At 49.4% G+C, this 24,375-nt stretch overlaps 1 protein-coding gene across 1 annotated transcript; it reads left to right on the top strand.

Moving 5' to 3' along the window:
* Nucleotides 1-1,164: 1,164 nt before the first annotated feature.
* LOC139230306 (uncharacterized) lies at nt 1,165-21,947 on the top strand. The gene is made up of 13 exons (XM_070862131.1): nt 1,165-1,222; nt 1,273-1,308; nt 1,456-1,491; nt 1,611-1,667; nt 3,126-3,161; nt 3,309-3,344; nt 3,464-3,520; nt 11,523-11,558; nt 11,706-11,741; nt 11,861-11,917; nt 12,681-12,716; nt 15,291-15,366; nt 21,416-21,947. Exons 1-13 carry the CDS (start codon nt 1,165-1,167, stop codon nt 21,426-21,428), a joined length of 570 nt encoding a protein of 189 aa, XP_070718232.1. The 3' UTR covers nt 21,429-21,947.
* Nucleotides 21,948-24,375: the final 2,428 nt, after the last annotated feature.

Here is a 24,375-nt window from a genome sequence, read left to right as displayed (position 1 = left end):
TATCTCCCTATTTCTAACTTCATCAGTAAATAACAATCATTGTGAACCTTTCACATTCATTTCCCATTTTATAATCGAAAACCGGTTTTCATTTCAGATTCCGATGAAATTACCAAAAGAAAAATCAAACTGATTGTTTCGGGAGCAGATGATGGTTTGTGGATCACTCTGTGTATGGGGATTATTGACTGCTCTTTGTCCATGCCTTAGTTACCTCTACACTTGACTTTTATAACTCACTCCTGGCCGGCCTCCCACATTCTACCCTACGTAAATTTGCGGTGATCCAAAACTCGCACCGAATCGCGCTCACCCATCACCCCCTGTGCTCGCTGCCCCGTGTCCTAACTCGCACCCAGTCCCGCTCACCCATCACCCACTGTGCTCGCTGCCCCGCGTCCTAACTCTCACTGAGTCCCGCTCACCCATCACCCCTTGTGCTCACTGCCCCGTGTCCTAACTCGCACCAAGTCCCGCTCACCCATCACCCCCTGTTCTCGCTGCCCCGTGTCATAACTCGCACCGAGTCCCGCTCACCCATCACCCCCTGTGCTCGCTGCCCCATGTCCTAACTCGCACCGAGTCCCACTCACACATCACCCCTGTGCTCGGTGAACTGCATTGGCTCCTGATTAAGCAACCCTGCGATTTCAAAATTCTTCATCAATGTTTTCAAATCCCTCCATGGCCCTCGCCCCTCCCTATCTCTGTAATCTCCTCCAGCCCCACAACCCCCCGAGATGTCTGCGCTCCTCTAATTCTGCCCTCCTGACCATCCCTGATTATAATCGCTCCACCATCGGTGGCCGTGCCTTCTGTTGCCTGGGCCCCAAGCTCTGGAACTCCTTCCCTAAACCTCTCCACCTCTCTTTCCTCCTTCCAGATGCTCCTTAAAACCGACCTCTTGGACCTGCGCTAATTTCTACTTATACGGCTCGGTGTCATATTTTATCTCATAATACTCCTGTGATTCACCTTGGGACGTCTCACTACATTAAAGGCGCTATATAAATACAAGTTGTTGTTGTTGTTGTTGAATCAAGGGATATGGGGATCGGGCGGGAAAGTGGAGTTAAGGTCGAAGTTCAGCCATGATCTGATTGAATGGCGGATCAGGCTCGAGGGGCCGAATGGCCGACTCCTGCTCCTATTTCTTCTGTTGTTATGAGTGCTGAGTGTGTCGGTGTTTGCACTGGGAGCGGGAGCTTTGAAAACCATTCGGGTAACTGAGCGTGTGGTCTGGGAACTGAAACTGTGTTCCTTGTGTTTCAGACTCTGCAGAGAATGAGAGTGGGCCGGATACTAAAGGTATTGATCCCGATCTTTCCCCCACACGTCGCGGTTACACATTGAAATCTCATTAAAACGGAGCGACAGTTTTAAACCCATTCTGATAACTGGACACGGAGACTGTCCTGTGATTGGTGAACTGAAATTCTGTTCCTTCTGTTCTAGATTCTTTAGAAAAGGACAGTCACTCTGAGGCTCGAGGTATCTAGATTTATTATTCTAATATCTCCCTATTTCTAACTTCATCAGTAAATAATATTCATTGTGAACCTTTCACATTCATTTCCCATTTTATAATCAAAAACCGGTTTTCATTTCAGATTCCGATGAAATTACCAAAAGGAAAATCAAAGTGATTGTTTCGGGAGCAGATGATGGTTTGTGGATCACTCTGTGTATGGGGATTATTGACTGCGCCAATATACGGGAGCTGGGTCCCTGAGGGTTAACAAGCTCTTTATTGAGATAATATCAAATACATGTGGGGTCAGGGGTCAGGGACAAGTTGCAGAATGGACAGCAGACTTGCTAAAAAGAGCAGACAGAGAGTGGGGGTTAAAGGTTACTCAGACGGGCAGAGGGTGGGCCATGGTGTCCCAAAGGGATCAGTGCTGGGACCCTCACGTTCACCATCTACATGAACAATTTGGACTCGGGAATCAGAAGTACTATTTCCAAATTTGCGGATGATACCAAATTGTGGGATCTGCTCAATACTGAGGTGGACTGCGAGAGAACATATTAAAACATTCACAAACCTGGGTGTGTAAATCACAAACAAATGTCAGTGTGGATCAGTGTGAGCGGGAGCAATCTGTAAGAATGAGGAGGCCACATAATCCTGGGAAAATACGAGTGTAAATGAGGAGTAACAGAGAGACCTGGGAACAGATTCACAGCTCAACACAAATGGAAACACAGGTTAATAAAGCCACAAAAATACAAATCACTGGGGCTCAATTCTGGAGCGAATGGATTGAAAGCGAGAGAAGTTATGGTCAACTTATATAGAAACTTGGTTAGAGCTCACTGTGAACTCCCCACCACAGGGAGTGGCTCAGGCGAATAGCAGAGATTCCTTTAAGGGGAAGCTGGATAAACACATGAGGGAGAAAGGAATCGAAGGATGTATTGATGGGGTTGGCAGAGATCCGGTGGGAGGAGGCCAGTATGGAGCAGAAATATCAGCACGGACCAGGTGGGCCGGATGGCCTGTTCTGGTAATAATTTCTATGTAATTTCATGTAAACATATCTCTGGAGACATCTCCAGCCAAGTGTTGAGAGTGTCGGTGTTTGCACTGGGAGCGGGAGCTTTGAAAACCTGATTATAATCGCTCCACCATTGGTGGCCGTGCCTTCTGTTACCTGGGCCCCAAGCTCTGGAACTCCCTCCCTAAACCTCTCCGCCTCTCTACCTCTCTCTCCTCCTTCCAGACGCTCCTAAAACCGACCTCTTTGACCAAGCTTGTGGTCACCTGCGCTAATTTCTACTTATGCGGCTCGGTGTTAAATTTTGTCTCATAAACTCCTGTGATGCACCTTGGGACGTCTCACTACATTAAAGGCGCTATATAAATACAGGTTGTTGTTGTTGTTGAATCAAGGGATATGGGGATCGGGCGGGAAAGTGGAGTTAAGGTCAATGATCAGCCATGATCTGATTGAATGGCGGAGCAGGCTCGAGGGGCCGAATGGCCGACTCCTGCTCCTATTTCTTCTGTTGTTATGAGTGCTGAGTGTGTCAGTGTTTGCACTGGGAGCAGGAGCTTTGTAAACCATTCGGGTAACTGAGCGTGTGGTCTGGGAACTGAAACTGTGTTCCTTGTGTTTCAGACTCTGCAGAGAATGAGAGTGGGCCGGATACTAAAGGTATTGATCCCGATCTTTCCCCCACATGTCGCGGTTACACATTGAAATCTCATTAAAACGGAGCGACAGTTTTAAACCCATTCTGATAACTGGACACGGAGACTGTCCTGTGATTGGTGAACTGAAATTCTGTTCCTTCTATTCCAGATTCTTTCGAAAAGAACAGTCACTCTGAGGCTCGAGGTATCTAGATTTATTATTCTATTATCTCCCTATTTCTAACTTCATCAGTAAATAATAATCATTGTGAACCTTTCACATTCATTTCCTTTTTTCTAATCGCAAACCGGTTTTCATTTCAGATTCCAATGAAATTACCAAAAGGAAAATCAAAGTGATTGTTTCGGGAGCCGATGATGGTTTGTGGATCACTCTGTGTATGGGGATTATTGACTGCGCTTTGTCCGTGTCTTAGTTACCTCCAGATTTCACTATTGCTATATACATCTGGCTGGCCTCCCACATTCTACCCTACGTAAACTAGAGGTGATCCAAAACTCGGCAGCCCATGTCCTAACTCGCACCAAGCCCCGCTCACCCATCACCCCCTGTGCTCGCTGACCTATACTGGCTCCCGGTTAAGCAACATCCCGATTTCAAAATTCTCATCCTTGTTTTCAGATCCCTCCATGGCCCTCGCCCCTCCTTATCTCTGTAATCCCCTCCAGCCCCACAATCCCCCGAGATGTCTGCGCTCCTCTAATTCTGCCTATTGAGCATCCCTGATTATAATCGCTCCACCACTGATGGCCGTGCCTTCTGTTGCCTGGGCCCCAAGCTCTGGAACTCCCTCCATAAACTTCTCCGCCTCTCTACCTCTCTCTTTCCTCCTTCAAGACGCTCCTTAAAACCTTCCTCATTGACCAAGCTTTTGCTCACCTGCGCTAATTTCTACATATGCGGCTCGGTGTCAAATTGTATCTCATAATACTTCTGTGAAGCATCTTGGGACATTTCATTATGTTAACGGTACTAAATAAGTATAAGTTGTTCTTATCGTTGAATCAAGGGATATGGAGATCGAGCAGGAAGTGTAGTTAAGTTTGAAGATCAGCCATGATCTTATTGAATGGCGGAGCAGGCTCGAGGGGCCGAATGGCCGACTCCTGCTCCTATTTCTTCTGTTGTTATGAGTTCTGAGTGTGTCGGTGTTTGCACTGGGAGCGGGAGCTTTGAAAACCCTTCAGATATGTAATGTCTGTAAGCTTGTAATGTTTGTAGCGCCACACTGTGGATGTGGACGTATTGTGTACTGCAAGTGCAGGGTTAATAATAAACAGAACTAGATAGATTTCCGGACACTTCCGAGAGAGCTGCCTGCCATGTTAGGAAGCTGTGTGTGCTGTGCTCTGTGAATATATCACATTTGATGATTGAGATTGGATTTTTCGGATGATTTAAAGCTTAAATTTTGTTGGTGAAGGATTCAGCCAGCCGACAGAAAGATTTTGGAAGTTTCTGTCTTTGAAAAAAAAGCTGCAAAATCCAAGGTAAAATACAGCACACGGTGTGAACAGCTAGAGATTAAAATGGCAGGTGTATTGGGACATTTGGGGGAATACAGACATGACCGGGAACGTTTTAAAGCATATGTGAATCGGCTGGAAATGTATTTCATTGCAAATAACATAATCGAAGTTCCAGACAATGCAGTCCAGAACCGGGCTGTGTTGGAAAGTAACAAAGCGATCTTCTTATCGGAGGCAGGTCTGGCATTATATGACACTGTTGTAAATCTGCTTGTGCCTGACGAGCCAAAGGACACAACGCTTAAAGAGATTTTAATGAAGCTGGAGCAGCACTATAACCCGAAACCATTAGAAATTGCTGAAAGCTATCGTTTTGGGATTCGGAATCAAAAGGCTGATGAAAGTATCAGTGATTACATCGTAGCATTAAAAAAGCTATCGATGCACTGTACTTTTGGAAACTTTCAAAACCAAGCATTATGGGATCGTTTTGTTTGTGGGGTGAAAAATGATTCGATCAGAAGGAAGTTATTGACGACGGATGACTTGACTTTTGAGATTGCTTGTCAGACAGCGAGGTCGATGGGCATGGCCGAACAATATTCCCGAGAATTAAATAATAATTACAGTCGTCAGTCAACCGAGGTAAATCACCTGCAGGTTCAAGGTAAAAGACGGCCATGGCCGAGAGTCTCAGAAACTGGAAATTCTAACAGAGCGTTGAAGTCGTGCTATAGGTGCCTGGGACAACACATTGCTCAAATAAGTCCATACGTGAAGGCAGAGTGTTTCTTCTGCAGGAAGACTGGGCATCTCGCGAAGGCATGCCGACTGAAGGGTAAACCAGCTTTTAAATCTATGAGTTCAGCGTTCAAAGCTATGAGTAGAAATCCAAAGAGACTACATAGCATGGAAGAACAACAACAGGACGAGGAGATGTTAGAGTTACACGTCATCAGGAGCACGAGGTTAACGGACAGCGATTCGGAAAGCATCAAAATCCACATAGATGTTGTGGGCTTCAAGATACCAATGGAAATTGACACGGGTGCATCCGTGAGTGTAGTAACGGAGTCACTGTACCTCGACAAATTGCGTGATTTCCAACTGGAGAAATCCAAGATAGAGCTGCGAGGCTACTCGGGAGAGAAAATTCCTGTGGTAGGTCGTATCACCATACCGGTGAAATATAAAGATCAATTTCAGAACTTGCCTCTAATAGTAGTGAAAGGACACAAGTCTGCCTTACTAGGAAGAAATTGGTTGAGCTCACTGAAGCTGGATTGGAGTAAGATTTTCTGTGTGGAAGCGAGATTTTCATCAACAGAAGAGGTTTTCAAGCAGTATCCGAAGGTGTTCTGCGAAATGGGCAGTCCGATCCAAGGCTTCAAGGTAAGTGTCAGGGTACAGAAGGACACTAGATCGGTTTACTACAAGCCACGTTCCGTACCATACGCACTCAAGGAGAAAGTTGAGCAAGAACTCAAAAGACGAGAGACTGAGAACATTATTTGTAAGATAGATCGATGTAATTGGGCTACACCCATTGTTGTTGTACCTAAGTCCGATGGTAAGGTAAGATTGTGTGGTGATTATAAAGTAACCGTAAACCAGGTTCAAGAGGGTAATGTCCCCAATACATTGCCGAATATAGAAGATTTGTTCACAACACTGACAGGTGGTCAGATCTTCTCAAAACTGGATCTTACAAATGTCTACTTACAGCTTGAACTAGATGAGGAGTCCAAGTCATGTTTGACTATAAATACTCATCTAGGCCTATATCAATTTAATAAGCTACCGTTTGGAGTGTCTTCCGCCCCTGCCATATTCCAAGAAGTGATGAACCAGATTTTGCAAGGTATTGAAGGGGTAGTATGTTATTTGGATGACATACTAATTTCAGCAACAAATAGGCAAATTCATAATAACATATTGATTGAAATCCTCAAATGGCTAGAGAAGCATAGAGTACGAGTGTCTGCTCGTAAGTGTGAGTTATTTAAAAACTGAGTAGAGTACTTAGGGTACAGAGTAGACAAAGATGGTTTACATCCAACCATGGAAAAATTGGATGGAATTAGAAATGCACCCACTCCCAGGTATGTCGTAGAAACATAGAAAATAGGTGCAGGAGTAGGCCATTCGGTCCTTCTAGCCTGCACCACCATTCAATGAGTTCATGGCTGAACATGCAACTTCAGTACCCCATTCCTGCTTTCTCGCCATACCCCTTGATCCCCCGAGTAGTAAGGACTTCATCTAACTCCTTTTTGAATATATTTAGTGAATTGGCCTCAACTACTTTCTGTGGTAGAGAATTCCACAGGTTCACCACTCTCTGGGTGAAGAAGTTTCTCCTCATCTCGGTCCTAAATGGCTTACCCCTTATCCTTAGACTGTGATCCCTGGTTCTGGACTTCCCCAACAATGGGAACATTCTTCCTGCATCTAACCTGTCTAAACCTGTCAGAATTTTAAACATTTCTATGAGATCCCCTCTCATTCATCTGAACTCCAGTGAATACAAGCCCAGTTGATCCAGTCTTTCTTGATATGTCAGTCCCGCCATCCCGGGAATCAGTCTGGTGAACCTTCGCTGCACTCCCTCAATAGCAAGAATGTCCTTCCTCAAGTTAGGAGACCAAAACTGTACACAGTACTCCAGGTGTGGCCTCACCAAGGCCCTGTACAACATTAGCAACACCTCCCTGCCCCTGTACTCAAATCTCCTCGCTATGAAGGCCAACATGCCATTTGCTTTCTTAACCGCCTGCTGTACCTGCATGCCAACCTTCAGTGACTGATGTACCATGACACCCAGGTCTCGTTGCACCTTCCCTTTTCCTAATCTGTCACCATTCAGATAATAGTCTGACTCTCTGTTTTTACCACCAAAGTGGATAACCTCACATTTATCCACATTATACTTCATCTGCCATGCATTTGTCCACTCACCTAACCTATCCAAGTCACTCTGCAGCCTCATAGCATCCTCCTCGCAGCTCACACTGCCACCCAACTGAGTGTCATCCGCAAATTTGGAGATACTACATTTAATCCCCTCGTCTAAATCATTAATGTACAATGTAAACATCTGGGGCCCCAGCACGAAACCTTGCGGTACCCCACTAGTCACTGCCTGCCATTCTGAAAAGTACCCATTTACTCCTACTCTTTGCTTCCTGTCTGCCAACCAGTTCACAATCCACGTCAGCACACTACCCCCAATCCCATGTGCTTTAACTTTGCACATTAATCTCTTGTGTGGGACCTAGTCAAAAGCCTTCTGAAAGTCCAAATACACCACATCAACTGGTTCTCCCTTGTCCACTCTACTGGAAACATCCTCAAAAAATTCCAGAAGATTTGTCAAGCATGATTTCCCTTTCACAAATCCATGCTGACTTGGACCTATCATGTCACCTCTTTCCAAATGCGCTGCTATGACATCCTTAATAATTGATTCCATCATTTTACCCACTACTGATGTCAGGCTGACCGGTCTATAATTCTCTGTTTTCTCTCTCCCTCCTTTTTTAAAAAGTGGGGTTACATTGGCTACCCTCCACTCCATAGGAACTGATCCAGAGTCTATGGAATGTTGGAAAATGACTGTCAATGCATCCAAGGCCACCTCCTTAAGTACTCTGGGATGCAGTCCATCAGGCCCTGGGGATTTATCGGCCTTCAATCCCATCAATTTCCCCAACACAATTTCCCGACCAATAAGGATTTCCCTCAGTTCCTGCTTCTGACTAGACCTTCTGACACCTTTTATATCCGGAACTTCATTCATTCTTGAGTCTTTTGAACTATAATGGGAAGTTCCTACCAAATTTGGCTACATTATTACATCCACTGAATGAACTTTTGAAAAAACAGGTCCATTGGAAGTGGTCAAAAGAATGCGATACAGCATTCAAGGAGTGTAAAAGCAAATTGGTAGAGAGCACCATGTTAGTTCACTATGACATTTCTAAGGAGATTAAGCTAGCATGTGATGCCTCTCCGTATGGAGTTGGGGCAGTAATCTCTCATGTATTAAGTCGTGGAGAGGAGAGACCAATTGCTTTTGCTTCACGCACTCTCAGTGCCAGTGAGAGTAATTATGCGCAAATTGAAAGGGAAGCTTTGGTATTAATTTTTGGGGTCAAGAAGTTCCACAAATACTTGTATGGTCGTAAGTTTACCATCGTTACGGACCATAAGCCCCGAACAGCAATCCTCCATCCAAAGTCCCCAGTTCCAACATTAGCTGCAGCCCGAATGCAGAGATGGGCTTTGATTTTGTCAGCATATACATATGATATTGAATACTGACGATCAGCTGATCACAGTAATGCTGATGCAATGTCTAAATTGCCTTCCCCATCACAAGTTACACCCGATAGGGAAGAAGTGTTTTATTTTTCATACTATGATGAACTGCCAGTCACAGCTGAAGAGATTGGTAGAGCAACCAAACGTGACCCAGTGATGTCAAAGGTGTATGAGTATATTGCAAATGGATGGCCAAACCAGGTAACAGACAAAGATACACATCCATTCTTCATTCGTAGGAATGAATTATCAGTTGATAAAGATTGTATCATGTGGGGTGCAAGAGTGATTATACCAAATAAATTCAGGTCCAAATTATTAGGAGACCTCCATGACCAGCACCTGGGAATGTGCTTGACCAAGAGTTTTGCACGTAGTTATTTATGGTGGCCAGGTCTTGATAAAGAAATAGAGTACATCGTGAGTCAGTATATGATATGTCAATCGGTAAGCAAGCAACCACCACCAGTACCATTACAGCCATGGAAATGGCCTCCCATGGTGTGGCAAAGGCTACATATTGATTTTGCTAAGTTAGAAGGACAACAATTGTTCATTGTGATTGATAGCCATTCGAAGGTGCAGCAGGTAATCAGGAAGGCGAATGGAATGTTGGCCTTCATTGCGAGAGGGATGGAGTACAAAAGCAGGGAGGTCCTGCTGCAACTGTATAGGGTATTGGTGAGGCCGCACCTGGAATACTGCGTGCAGTTTTGGTCACCTTACTTAAGGAAGGATATACTAGCTTTGGAGGGGGTACAGAGATAATTCACTAGGCTGATTCCGGAGATGAGGGGGTTACCTTATGATGATAGATTGAGTAGACTGGGTCTTTACTCGCTGGAGTTCAGAAGGATGAGAGGTGATCTTATAGAAACATTTAAAATAATGAAAGGGATAGACAAGATAGAGGCAGAGAGGTTGTTTCCACTGGTCGGGGAGACTAGAACTAGGGGGCATAGCCTCAAAATACGGGGGAGCCAATTTAAAACCGAGTTGAGAAGGAATTTCTTCTCCCAGAGGGTTGTGAATCTGTGGAATTCTCTGCCCAAGAAAGCAGTTGAGGCTAGCTCATTGAATGTATTCAAATCACAGATAGATAGATTTTTAACCAATAAGGGAATTAAGGGTTACAGGGAGCGGGCGGGTAAGTGGAGCTGAGTCCACGACCAGATCAGCCATGATCTTGTTGAATGGCGGAGCAGGCTCGAGGGGCTAGATGGCCTACTCCTGTTCCTAATTCTTATCTTACATCTTATGAAGTGGGTCGAGGTGTTTCCAATGTGGAAAATAACAACGAATAAAACATTGGACATTTTACGAAAATTATTTTCTTCATTTGGCCTCTCTGAAGAAATTGTTTCGGATAATGGACCACAATTTCGTTCAGAAGAATTTGCACAATTCACGAGCAAAAATGGTGTGAAACATACCAAGGTTCCACCATACCATCCTGCTTCGAATGGTGCAGCAGAGCACACTGTACAAATTGTAAAACGTGCCCTCATAAAACAAATGTTAGATCCAAATCCAAGGAAACGACAGTTTTCATTGGATCACAAATCGGCTAATTTTTTAATTACATATCGAAATACTCCTCATACAACTACTGGTAGAATACCAGCAGAGTTGTTTCTCAAACGACAGCCACGAACTAGATTCTCGTTGTTAAAGACAAATTTGGCACAGTCCGTAGAAGAGACACAATTAAGAGAGAAAGAGAATCATGATAGAGGTAGAGTAAAAGAGAGAAGTGTGAAATTAAACCAGAAGGTGAGAGTGAAGAAACATCACCATAAATGGTTAAAGTGGTTACCAGGAAGGGTGGTGAAGATATGTGGTCCTCACACATATTTGGTAAAGATGTTTGATAATGGACAGGTTAGGTTTGTTCATATTGATTATATTTTACCTACAGACATGGAAGGAGTTGAAGGTGGGAATGATTCAATTATTCTGACTCATCAGATAGTTTTGATACACCAGTAGCAAATCCTAAATCCAATGTACTGGAAACAAATCCAGGAGAGAATCAGAATGAAAGTCTGAGTCCGAGTCAGGAAAACAAAGAGCCTGAAGTTAGAGTGAGTTCAAATGAAAATCAAGGAAATGCCGTGGAAGAAAACGTTCCTCAGGATGAGCCTCGAATGAGTTTAGATTCGAGACCATGTTTGGAAGGTTCTGTTCGAGACCGAAGGTATCCTCTTCAAAACAGAAAACAAGTGGTAAAGTTAAATTTGTAAATATGGAAAAAAAAATAAGTTTATATCCTGTGATATGTATAAACATGAAAGTTTTGTATGATGTTTGTTGTGATGGCTTCTTCATTAAGGAGGGAGAAGTGTAATGTCTGTAAGCTTGTAATGTTTGTAGCTCCACACTGTGGATGTGGACGTATTGTGTACTGCAAGTGCAGGGTTAATAATAAACAGAATCAGGCAGATTTCCGCAGACTTCCGAGAGAGCTGCCTGCCATGTTAGGAAGCTGTGTGTGCTGTGCTCTGTGAATATGTCACAGGATAACTGAGCATGTGGTCTGGGAACTGAAACTGTGTTACTTGTGTTTCAGACTCTGCAGAGAATGAGAGTGGGCCGGATACTAAAGGTATTGATCCCGATCTTACCCCCACACGTCGCGGTTACTCACTGAAATCTCATTAAAACGGAGCGACAGTTTTAAACCCATTCTGATAACTGGACACGGAGACGGTCCTGTGATTGGTGAACTGAAATTCTGTTCCTTCTGTTCCAGATTCTGCCCAGAAGAAGAGTCACTCTGAGGCTCGAGGTATCGAGATTTATTATTCTAATATCTCCCTATTTCTAACTTCAGCAGTAAATAATAATAATTCTGAACCTTTCACATTCATTTCCCATTTTATAATCAAAAACTGGTTTTCATTTCAGATTCCAATGAAATTACCAAAAGAAAAATGAAAGTGATTGTTTCGGGAGCTGATGATGGTTTGTGGATCACTCTGTGTATGGGGATTATTGACTGCGCCAATATGCGGGAGCTGGGTCCCTCAGAGTTAACAAGCTCTTTATTGAGATAATATCAAATACATGTGGGGTCAGGGCTCGAGGGGCTGAATGGCCCAGTCCGTACCCATGGGCCTCAGGACCAGAATAGAGAACAAGCTGGCCCCAAAACAGAATGGTTTATTCCAGATCCTTCAATACAAATACCCAGGCCCATACTGTCTCGAGTTTAGAAGAATGAGAGGTGATCTCATTGAAACATACAAGATTCTGAAGGGGCTTGACAGGGTAGATGCAGGGAGTGTGTTTCCCCCCGGGCTGGTGAGTCTAGAACCAGGGGTCACAGTCTCAGGGTAAGGGGTCGGCCATTTAGGACTGAGATGAGGAGAAACTTCTTCACTCAGAGGGTGGTGAATCTTTGGAATTCTCTGCCTCAGAGAGCTGTGGAAGCTGGGACATTGAATAAATTTAAGACAGAAATAGACAATTTCTTAACTGATAAGGGAATAAGGGGTTATGGGGAGCGGGCAGGGAAGTGGACCCGAGTCCATGATTGGATCAGCCATGATCTGATTGAATGGCAGAGCAGACTCGAGGGGCCGAATGGCCGACTCCTGCTCCTATTTCTTCTGTTGTTATGAGTGCTGAGTGTGTCGGTGTTTGCACTGGGAGCAGGAGCTTTGTAAACCATTCGGGTAACTGAGCGTGTGGTCTGGGAACTGAAACTGTGTTCCTTGTGTTTCAGACTCTGCAGAGAATGAGAGTGGGCCAGATACTAAAGGTATTGATCCCGATCTTTCCCCCACACGTCGCGGTTACACATTGAAATCTCATTAAAACGGAGCGACAGTTTTAAACCCATTCTGATAACTGGACACGGAGACTGTCCTGTGATTGGTGAACTGAAATTCTGTTCCTTCTGTTCCAGATTCTTTAGAAAAGGACAGTCACTCTGAGGCTCGTGGTATCTAGATTTATTATTCTAATATCTCCCTATTTCTAACTTCATCAGTAAATAATCTAGTGGCGATTGTACCAATGACTCTGGGCAGTGGGTTTAATCGATTGGCGTTGGATGGAGACCCAAAGCTCGGCAGCCGGAGTCAGTGCTTGGCTCAGTGTCCCTGTGTGTGAAGGGCCCGGGGGGGAGGGAGTGCGGATTCGGGACCATCTTACCCCCCCCTCCCAATCCCACCCCCGGGCACTGCTCCCTCAGGGAGACTGGCACTATGGCATCATTGCTCTGTTGGCGATGTGCCTACGCTCCCAGTCTAGGGTTAGTTACTGCTGTGTTCACAACTCTCCATGTTCCTCCAATTCTGCTCCCTCAAGCATCACTTTTCCATCGCTCCACCATCGGTGGCCGTGCTGTCTGTTGCCTGGGTCCTAAGCTCTGGAATTCCCTCCACAAACCCGGCTGTGCTCAACACTGATCAATAGGAGACTTGCTGCCTCCGTCTGTCCATGTGTTCGAACACTGGCTGAACCACTGGTGAAAAACATTCCACTGGGGAGAGAACCATTATACGCCGTCACCCACCCAGACAGATGGAGAGTCCCATCATATCACAGCGATTCTCCCAGTGTCCCAGCCGGAATCCATCACAGCCTGTGATGTGTGACCCTGTGCGTACGTTCACGGGTTGGTAGAGCTGGTGAGTTGGGAGTGCCTTAGCCAGTCATGTGATGTTCACAAGACTCAATAAAACCCCAGCCAGTTGGGTTTGGGGGATCCACGATGGGGCAGGTGGTTGTGAGCCTGGTGGATGAACTGGTAATGTGTAGCGTGATTGTTAAACCTTTGCTAATAAACCAACTAGTTCTTAATAGCAATGTGTTGCTATGGATTCTTCAGCAAAGAACCCATGAAGCAAATGTATTACAAGTACCTTCCCCTATTGTCCCAGCAGAAACTCTATCACCACACTAGAAGACACCCTTTAGACTAAAGACAGACAAGCTTTGAGTGCAGGATTGACCACTGAAGCCATCACTTTTAACAGATCAACCCCAACTCCTCACATTCTCACCTTAGCCCTCAATCCCTTCTCCCTCAGCCCTCAATCCCTTCTCCCTCAGCCCCATTCATTTCATGTGTTGCAAATTCCTTCCCTGGTAACATTCCACATTCTGCCAACTTTCCTACCAATCCCAACATTCCCATTTCTATCTTGTGTCCGTTTTTGCCCGGACCGCTTCTGTGATCGCCCTCCTAAAGTCGAATAGCTGAATTGGAGCTACCGGAAATAACTGGGCCATAGGATCCCAATGATCAGGAACAGGAATCCTGGTGAAGAGATTCACCCAGGCCACGGGCACTGAGGGAAACTAACAGCCCCAGTGGGAGCAGCATAGACTGGGGATGGAGGCTGGGACATCCTGGCGTAGTGCCATACCCGAGAGGGCATTCAACTGTGGAGTGCTGCACCTTCCTAACGCTCAATGTTCGGGGGAAGGTTTACGACTGTAGAATATTTCTTTATTCACTGGCTTGTTAAAACAGGTTGTTAAACAAATCCTATTTTAGGCTGAAATCCTGATGGCTCTCAGAGATTCATGGTGTCTGGTTCTGTTCCGCGAGCCAACATCTGGCTCCCAGCTGTTGCCCAAACATCGGCCTTTGAAGATGTAAAAGCAGTGAAGGGAGGAATGTCAACAAGGAGGGAGTTTTGTTTAATGACTGGAGAAGGAAGGAGGGAACACTGAAGCCAGGAATAGTCTCACACTGCCAGGATCAGTTCATCACCAACCCCTGGGCCCAGTGTCCGGGGTACACAGGGGTTCGCTGCAAATCAGTGCCAGTAATCCGAGAACACCCTAACCTGTGGGAGACCAGGCCAAACACTGGCTAAATAACCCCCTCCCAGACCAGCCCCACTCCCCCAGACCCACTCCCCCCGGCCCCAGCCACCAGTCCCACACTGCTCCCCATCCACCTCCCCCCCAGTCTCATACTCTCCCCCTGGCCCCAGCCGCCTCCCCCCCCAACCCCAGCCCCCCCGTCCCCCTGACCCCACACTCCCCCTGCCCCCCCCCCTGCTCCCCCCCCCCCCCAGCCACCACTCACTGTTATTCCAACAGCATTATATTTTTCTCAAAGTAAATAGCTTTTCCAGTTTCATCAGAAGTAAAGCACAGCAACAAGAAACGTTTCTAAACTTCACCTATTTCAAAACGACTAAAAAATAAACCGATTATATTTAAATATATTAAACAAAGAAATGTGAGGAGGCGTGTGAGGGGAGATGGGGTTTGGCCATGGAACCCTTCATTGGAATCACCATCTGACTCGCTGGCCTCCAACAGGAACGATATTTTCCTCGTCTTCCTGTAATTACTCCTATTATTTATTCAGGTCCCTTCCTCGAGAAGCAGAAAGCCGACTCCATGGTGAAAAGACCCAAGAGAGCAGTCCGCCAGTACTACGAAAGGTCAGTCACTTGCTGTGGAGTTGGAATCTTGTCTGCAGTGATCAGTCTTCACTGCCCCCTTGCTCAGGCACAACAGGAACACCTTTTACCCTAAACACCCCCAAAGCTGCTTCACAGGGGGGCAGGTGGTCACGGACACTCGGGAAGGAGAGGTCACTCGGGGGCATTGAGCAGGTTTGACGAGGATGAGAGAGAGGCAGAGAGAGGGTTCGGCTGGGGATTCCAGACTGCAGGACCCAGGTGGCTGCAGCCACTGCCATTGTTGGGCAGTCCTTCGGGTGAGACGTTAAACCGAGGCCCTGTCTGCTCTCTCAGGTGGACGCAAAAGATCCCACGGCCACTACTGGAAGAAGAGCAGGGGAGTTCTCCCCGGTGTCCTGGGGCCTATATTTATCCCTCAACCAACATCACTAAAACAGATTATCTGGTCATTATCACATTGCTGTGTGTGGGAGCTTGCTGTGCACAAATTGACTGCCGTGTTTCCCACATTACAACAGTGACTACACTCCAAAAGTACTTCATTGGCTGTAAAGCGCTTTAGGACGTCCTGAGGTTGTGAAAGGCGCTATAGAAATGCAAGTCTTTCTTTTTAACAAGACAGATCCTGATTTCTAAGATATTAGACAGGGAGCCGGTTAGAGGTGGGGACGGGCCCAGTGCCCACTACACGCCAGAAACCTTCACACTGCCGGGCAGTGCTGCCCGCTCACTGTCCACGCTACATGAGGCAGGCAGTGGCCAGAATGGCAGCCCGTGGTCCCAGGCCGTTGTTGGATGGCGGGTCCTGTGTGGGATGCTGGTCTTGGCTTCCCACCCAGGGCCGCGCTCACCGCGAGAATGCGTCGGATTGCCTGCCAGACACGTGCGGCCCATGTGTTGCGGGGAGAAGTGTCGGAGTTGTGTGGGGTGTGCCGTAACTGGTGCCAGCAAGGGAAGTCAGAGAGTGCAGACATGAGCCCTGCCATTTCAAACAATACTCCACCTCGCTGCTCTCCCTCGACCTGTCGCTGCTAATACGCGTGCTTTGGTCAGCCCAGCACACACACTGACAGCCCTCGCCACTCTGTCCAAGGGGTCAGCCCCTCATAAAACCCATCAGTAAAAACAGGCTCAGTATTCCCGTCCTCTCACTGTCCACGTTTTGGAGATGCTGCATTTAAATAGCGACAACTGCTGACAACCAATGGGGAGGAAAGACCCGGACTTCCCCTCCCCCCCCCCACTCTCCAATCCTACCCCTCCCCCCACCCCAACCCCGACCCTCCCCTACCCTCCCCCCCCCACCCTCCAATCCTACCCCGACCCTCCCCTACCCTCCCCCCCCAACCCTCCAATCCTACCCCTCCCCCCACCCCAACCCCGACCCTCCCCTACCCTCCCCCCCCCTCCAATCCTACCCCTCCCCCCACCCCAACCCCGACCCTCCACTCACCCACGACCCTCCCCTACCCTCCCCCCTCACCCTCCAATCCTACCCCTCCCCCCCAACCCCGACCCTCCCCTACCCTCCCCCCCCACCCTCCAATCCTACCCCTCCCCCCACCCCAACCCCGACCCTCCACTCACCCACGACCCTCCCCTACCCTCCCCCCTCACCCTCCAATCCTACCCCTCCCTCCCCCCCTCACCCTCCAATCCTACCCCTCCCCCCCCAACCCCGACCCTCCCCCCCCACCCTCCAATCCTACCCCTCCCCCCCCAACCCACGACCCTCCCCTAGCCTCCCCCCCTCACCCTCCAACCCTACCCCTCCCTCCCCCCCTCACCCTCCAATCCTACCCCTCCCTCCCCCCACTGTTCACCCCCTCCCTCCGCTGTTCACTCCCTGACCCTCCCCCCCTCACCCTCCAATCCTACCCCTCCCCCCTGCTCAACCACTCGACCCCCTCCCCCTCCCTCCGCTGTTCACTCCCTGACCCTCCTCCCCTCACCCTCCAATCCTACCCCTCCCTCCCCCCTCACCCTCCAATCCTACCCCTCCCTCCCCCCACTGTTCACCCCCTCCCCCCTCCCTCCTCCCCTCCCTCCGCTGTTCACTCCCTGACCCTCCCCCCCTCACCCTCCAATCCTACCCCTCCCCCCCTGCTCACCCCCTTGACCCTCTCCCTCCACTGTTCACTCCATGACCCTCCCCCCCCTCACCCTCCAATCCTACCCCTCCCTCCCCCCCTCACCCTCCAATCCTACCCCTCCCTCCCCCCTCACCCTCCAATCCTACCCCTCCCCCCCTGCTCACCCCCTCGACCCTCTCCCCCTCCCTCCGCTGTTCACTCCCTGACCCTCCCCCTGCTCACCTCCCTCTCTCCCCCCACTGCTCACTCTCCCTCCCTCCACCCCTGCTCACCCCCTCAACCCTCTCCCCCCTCCGCTGTTCACCCCCTACCCCTCCCTCCCTCCTCCCCTCCCTCCGCTGTTCACTCCCTGACCCTCCCCCCTCACCCTCCAATCCTACCCCTCCCCCCCCTGCTCACCCCCTCGACCCCCTCCCTCCGCTGTTCACTCCCTGACCCTTCCCCCCACCCTCCAATCCTACCCCTCCCTCCCTCCTCCCCTCCCTCCGCTGTTCACTCCCTGACCCTCCCCCCCTCACCCTCCAATCCTACCCCTCCACCCCCTGCTCACCCCCTCGCTCCACTGTTCACTCCCTGACCCTCCCCCCCTCCCTCCACTGCTCACTCTCCCTCCCTCCCTCCTGCTCACCCCCTCGATCATCTCCCCCTCCCTCCACTGTTCACTCCGACCCTCCCCCCCCACCCTCCAATCCTACCCCTCCCCTGCCCGCTCACCCTCACACCCTACCTCTTCCCTTCCGACCCCCCTCACCCTCTCGCCTCCAGCCCTCCCCCTCCAACCCTACCACCCCCCCCTCCCTGCTCACCCCCCAACACGTTGCGTCCCATCCATTGTTGAGCCCAGTGAACTCTCTCCCTAACCACCAGTAACACCAACACCGGGAAATCTCAGGCCATTTTCAGGAAAGACTTGGGGAAGTTCCCCCCACCCCCCCCATCACCATCAGGCACACACTGGAGACTGTGGCTCCACTTGGGGCATCACTGGACAAACGGAACCAGCACATCCCCCTCCCCTCCTCCACAGTGTTCAGTCCCTTCTTAAAGGAGCTCCCACAGTCAGGCAATGTTATCAGGAGTTTCTGGAGCGGGCCTTGAACCCACGACCTTCTGCCGTGGGGGTGAGAGTGCACTGCGCCACGGCTGCCAACTTTTATTTATAACATTTCCCGCCTATCCACCCAACTCCAGCCCCAGGGCTCAAATCGGGCCTAGACTCTGAGGGTGAATAATCTCTGAGATCAGAGCTTCCATTCTGCTGAGAGAGAAGATCATCCCTTCAATGGGGACCTGGATGGGTCAGTGTTCACTGATCACCAAATCCTAGCTCTGGGACCCGACCTTCCCTGCAGCCAGGGGTGGCAGGGCAGACTGGAGTGCATATCTATATTTACAGCCCAGACAGAGACCACTCCATCTCCATAGGCTGGGCTTGTTTTCGTTGGAACAGAGGAGGCTGAGGGGAGATCTTATTGAGGTGTATAAAATGACGAGGGGTCTGGATAGAGTGGATAGGACGGACCTGTTTCCCTTGGCAGAGGGGTCAACAACCAGGGGGCATAGATTTAAATTCATTGGTGGGAGGTTTAGAGGGGATTTGAGGGGAACTGTCTTCACCCAGAGGGTGGTGGGGGTCTGGAACTCATGGCCTGAAAGGGTGGTAGAGGCAGAAACCCTCAGCACATTTAAAAAGTACCTGAATGTGCACCTGAAGTGCCGTAACCCACAGGGCTACGGACCGAGAGCGGGAAAGTGGGATTAGGCTGGGTAGCTCTTTGTCGGCCGGCGCGGACACGATGGGCCGAATGGCCTCCTTCCGTGCTGTAAATTTCTTTGATTCTGTGATTCCAACAGATTCTGGTTCTCGATAAGCATTCTACCTTCTGCCTCAATTTTATTTTACAATTCAAAGTGCTGCGTAACTCCAACATTAATCTATCTTAATTCTAGGCACCGTGAATATTATTACAAGACGCCATACGAAAGACGCAGGGAAATATGCGAGTCCTACTATCCCTGTGACTACCTGGCTGACAGGATTGGATTTTACAGTGCCTACCGACAATACTTTGGAGATTATTATTAATAAACCTTCAGACCAGCAACAACACAATACGTTATACCGCACATAATGTCAAACAATGCATCCTTTATACCGGACATAATGTCACACTGTGCACCAGACTGGGTCATTATCAGTTAATTACTTGGGAACATGCTTTCTATCGGAGTTATAATCTCGCTCTGCTGGTCCTAATGTTGCCTGTTGGAAGCTGTGGTTTAAGAGGCCCTCACTGCAGCCTACAACAGGGACAAGAGAGGCCAAAAGCCCCTTCCTTGCTTATGATCAATCCCACCCACCCTATCACCACATCCCTCGATCACTTCTCCTTCCCAGAAACACCTCCAACTTTCTCCCGACCCCATTCGCCTGTCCCTTCCTGCTGACGTATTCCCCAATCAGTTCCCCAGCCTGCCTTCCTCACATCCGCTGGGATTTGAGCCTGTGTGTCCACAGGTTGCCCCGTTTCCCTGAATTGTCTCCCTAGCTCGGATATGACTTGATTTTTTTTTCTTTTCCCCTAAACTCAGTTGCCCCTTTTCCAATTTTAATAATTTTGATTTTTTTAACCAATGCTGCTAATTTTTCAAATCGATTTTTTTTTAAACTGAGCTGTTAAAATGGTGCCCCGTGCCCCAGCTGTGGGAGGCAGGCCCGAGGCGCTGGATTTACCCTCACCTCATTGTGCTGGTTCCTCTGGTCTTAAAATAAAGTGGGGGGGAATGTCTTGTGAAAACCTTTTCTTCACTATTATGTCCCCTGATGAAGTCTGCGGGATTCAGCGGGTGATGGAGCAGATTTTCACCTCGAGGGAGGCTGAAAGGCCCCCCGAGGGGGCTGACTGATATGCCCGTGTGGTAGGCTTTGCCAGTCTCGGCCTTGTTGCCAGTGGGAACGGGCTGAGTGCTGGCCTCAAATTGGCACCAGTGCCCAGAAAGGCCACAGAACGGTTGAAGCTGGTAACGGAGGCGTCCCGGCGATGTATTGGTGGGGTGGGGGGGGGTTTCTGTGGGTGGGGCTGAGGCACGTTACCGGTCAGACTAGGGGCAGCTTTACCGTGCAGATCCCCCGTGCTGTACCTGACCTGCGAGTGCTTGATGCCGGAAAGTGTTCTGTGCCCAACCAACACCACCTGCACCTCAATGAGCCCGACCCCCACATAAAAATTACATTCACCTCCCTCCCTTTAAATCGTTTAAAAACAAACAGCGAAGAAACCCAGCTACCCGACACTGAGCAAGTTCTCGATGGAGGAGGGATTGACCAGGGCAACTGAGGGATCGTCGACACACATCAGCTCTAAAATAAAGGATTGACATTCTTTTTTAATTATTTTTTTAAAGAACTTTAAAAAGTGGCACGTTTGAATGACTGTGGGTATATTGTGTGTGGTATAAAGTAGGCATGGCTGGGCAGTGGGTTACCCAGTTAATTCCAGCACTGAGGGAGGAAGGACCCTGATGTGACCCCACCCTCAATTATCGCACCAAATGCTTAACGAGTTCGTCAAATTCCTTTGGCAGCTCCATTAATAAACAGGTGAACCACTGCTAAAATCGCAGCCACAAGATCTTCAGAGAAGCAATTACTCTGAGCAATATTAGCACACCTACACAAGCATTGGTGCAGTATCACATAGGGTGCTAGTTAAAGTCTAGGCTACGTGCAATATCACAGGGTGGTGTCCAATCTAGTCCTTACACTTGGTGTCCTCTCCCTCAGCGATGGAATAAGCTGGATGCTCACACTGTGCCTCTTATAGTTTAATTATCAATGTTTACTTCTGTCTCCGGCACAAATGTATTATAATTTAAACTTGGCCCTTCCTCTCCCTCCAAGCCCGAAGACTGACTGTACAATTGTATCATAGCAGAAATTTATGGTGTTTAATTTTTGTACATTAATTGTTTAGACTGCAGCTGTGAATTGCCTCCGCGTTGTGCAACTGAGCATTTCATCGAGAACAAGGAGAATTGGAACATTGCTGTAAAACTAACCCTGTCGCAGGCCTTAAATCATTTCTGTTTTAATTTAAAAGCTTTGCAGAAATTAAACTGAGTGGAGTCTTGGAACTGCTTTCTCAAAAAGCCAGGTCAACAAAAGACTTTCAATCCCTCGATCTAAAGAAACTAAACACAGAACTGGAGAAGTTTATTCTTGTGTGGAGCGACAGATTTCCAGCGCATGTTTGCAAAGATAAAATACTCCCACTGCTCGGCGGGTTGAGATTCTGCATCAACAGCGGTTCTGGGGGTGAGGGTGTCCCTGGCTGGGGGAGGCAGACATTGTCTTCAGTTAATCTCTTATTTCACACGATGTTAAGAACCAATATCACTGCTTTGCTGCATCCGCTTAAGATACTGTGCACACTTAATTCCATTTTCTTTTCTTGTTTTAGTTAACCCAAAATCTTGTACGTATTTTATGAATATAATAAAAATGAACAAAAGCAAACGACCTTGTTTGGATCATTTGGCCCAGCATTTGGTGCGGTCGTTGAAGCAAGCTCCCATCCGCGCGCTCCTGGCCAACTATCATCCTCGCAGGGCCCTCCCCACTCATCGTCCAACCTCCCACTGAACACTCCACTCCACCTCCATTAACTCTCATCCATCACATCTCTTCAGTACTCATCACGTTTAGGCTGAAACTCCAGTGCAGTACTGAGGGAGCGCCGCACTGTCGGAGGGGCAGTACTGAGAGAGTGCCGCACTGTCGGAGGGGCAGTGCCGCACTGTCGGAGGGGCAGTACTGAGGGAGCGCCGCACTGTCGGAGGGGCAGTACTGAGAGAGTGCCGCACTGTCGGAGGGGCAGTGCCGCACTGTTGGAGGGGCAGTACTGAGGGAGCACCACACTGTCGGAGGGGCAGTACTGAGGGAGCACCGCACTGTCGGAGGGGCAGTACTGAGGGAGCACCGCGCTGTCGGAGGGGCAGTACTGAGGGAGCACCGCGCTGTCAGAGGGGCAGTACTGAGGGAGCGCCGCGCTGTCGGAGGGGCAGTACTGAGGGAGCGCTGCACTGTCGGAGGGGCAGTACTGAGGGAGCGCCGCACTGTCGGAGGGGCAGTACTGAGGGAGCGCTGCACTGTCGGAGGGGCAGTACTGAGGGAGCGCTGCACTGTCGGAGGGGCAGTACTGAGGGAGTGCTGCACTGTCGGAGGGGCAGTACTGAGGGAGTGCTGCACTGTTGGTGGTGTCATCTTTTGGATGAGACATAAACTGAGGCTCCGTCTGTCTTGGGACAATATTTATCTCAATCAACGTCACTAAAACAGCTGATCTGGTCATTCTCTTATTGCTGTTTGTGGGAGCTTGCTGTGCGCAAATTGGTTGTAAATGCAAGTCTTTCACCCTCCAATCCACTGCCATTTACAAGGATACCCGATCGGAGGTTATACCCATCAGGAGAGGCGGAACAGCAGGGGAGTTGTTCCCTAGAAGAGTGGGGTGATTTAAGGATAACAGGGTTTTATAGTGTGGACAGAGAGATGTCTCCACTTGGGGAAGAGACCAATACTGCAGGTTATAAACTTAAGGCAGTCACTAACAAATCCAATTCAGGAGAAACCTCTTTACCCTGAGAGCGGTGAGAATGTGGAACTCACTGCCACAGGGAGGGGTTGAGGCGAATAGTATCGATGTATTTAAGGGGAGGCTGGATAAACACATGAGGGAGAAAGGAATAGAAGGATATGGTGATGGGGTGAGATGGAGAGGGGTGGGAGGGGGCTGGTGTGGAGCATAAACCCCGGCACGGAGCGGTGGGGCATAAACCCCGGCACGGAGCGGTGGGGCATAAACCCCGGCACGGAGCGGTGGGGCATAAACCCCGGCACGGAGCGGTGGGGCATAAACCCCGGCACGGAGCGGTGGGGCATTAACCCCGGCACGGAGCGGTGGGGCATTAACCCCGGCACGGAGCGGTGGGGCATAAACCCCGGCACGGAGCGGTGGGGCATAAACCCCGGCACGGAGCGGTGGGGCATAAACCCCGGCACGGAGCGGTGGGGCATAAACCCCGGCACGGAGCGGTGGGGCATAAACCCCGGCACGGAGCGGTGGGGCATAAACCCCGGCACGGAGCGGTGGGGCATAAACCCCGGCACGGAGCGGTGGGGCATAAACCCCGGCACGGAGCGGTGGGGCAAAAAACCCCGGCACGGAGCGGTGGGGCATAAACCCCGGCACAGAGCGGTGGGGCATAAACCCCGGCACGGAGCGGTGGGGCATTAACCCCGGCACGGAGCGGTGGGGCATAAACCCCGGCACGGAGCGGTGGGGCATAAACCCCGGCACGGAGCGGTGGGGCATAAACCCCGGCACGGAGCGGTGGGGCATAAACCCCGGCACGGAGCGGTGGGGCATAAACCCCGGCACGGAGCGGTGGGGCATAAACCCCGGCACGGAGCGGTGGGGCATAAACCCCGGCACGGAGCGGTGGGGCATAAACCCCGGCACGGAGCGGTGGGGCATAAACCCCGGCACGGAGCGGTGGGGCCCAGTGGCCTGTGTGTGCCGCACATTGTGTCATTCAGTGCGGTGGTTGAATCAGGGAACATCGGCGCCAGTCTACCCCTACCGCCGTTGATGGGCCCTATGGTTGAGGTTGGTGTCATATCTTCGGAGAGCACACAACACACAACCTGTAAGATGGCTGCAGGTTCCGGAATCTTCTGACCTACTGGTCAGGTGACCTGCTCTTTATTGCACAGCACTAGCTGCAGTAACACAGGCATCCACAGTGTGGCGCTACAGACATTAACTTCTTCATTAAGGAGGGAGAAGTGTATTATAACAATCATCATACATAACTTGAGGCCTTGCCTGCCTGTTCAGGTGGATGTAAAAGATTTGAAGAAGAACGGGGGAGT

Source organism: Pristiophorus japonicus, chromosome 19 (assembly GCF_044704955.1).
Source record: "Pristiophorus japonicus isolate sPriJap1 chromosome 19, sPriJap1.hap1, whole genome shotgun sequence".
Classification (NCBI taxonomy): domain Eukaryota; kingdom Metazoa; phylum Chordata; class Chondrichthyes; family Pristiophoridae; genus Pristiophorus; species Pristiophorus japonicus.
Note: the sequence above shows the minus strand (reverse complement) of the source record. Positions and strands in the feature narration are given on the sequence as shown.

Coding starts and splice junctions, on each gene's coding strand:
- LOC139230306 (XM_070862131.1), top strand. CDS start 1,165: ATGAGTGCTGAGTGTGTCGGTGTTTGCACTGGGAGCGGGAGCTTTGAA. Junction 1,309..1,455: donor GAGTGGGCCGGATACTAAAG/GTATTGATCCCG, acceptor CTTCTGTTCTAG/ATTCTTTAGAAAAGGACAGT. Junction 11,559..11,705: donor GAGTGGGCCGGATACTAAAG/GTATTGATCCCG, acceptor CTTCTGTTCCAG/ATTCTGCCCAGAAGAAGAGT.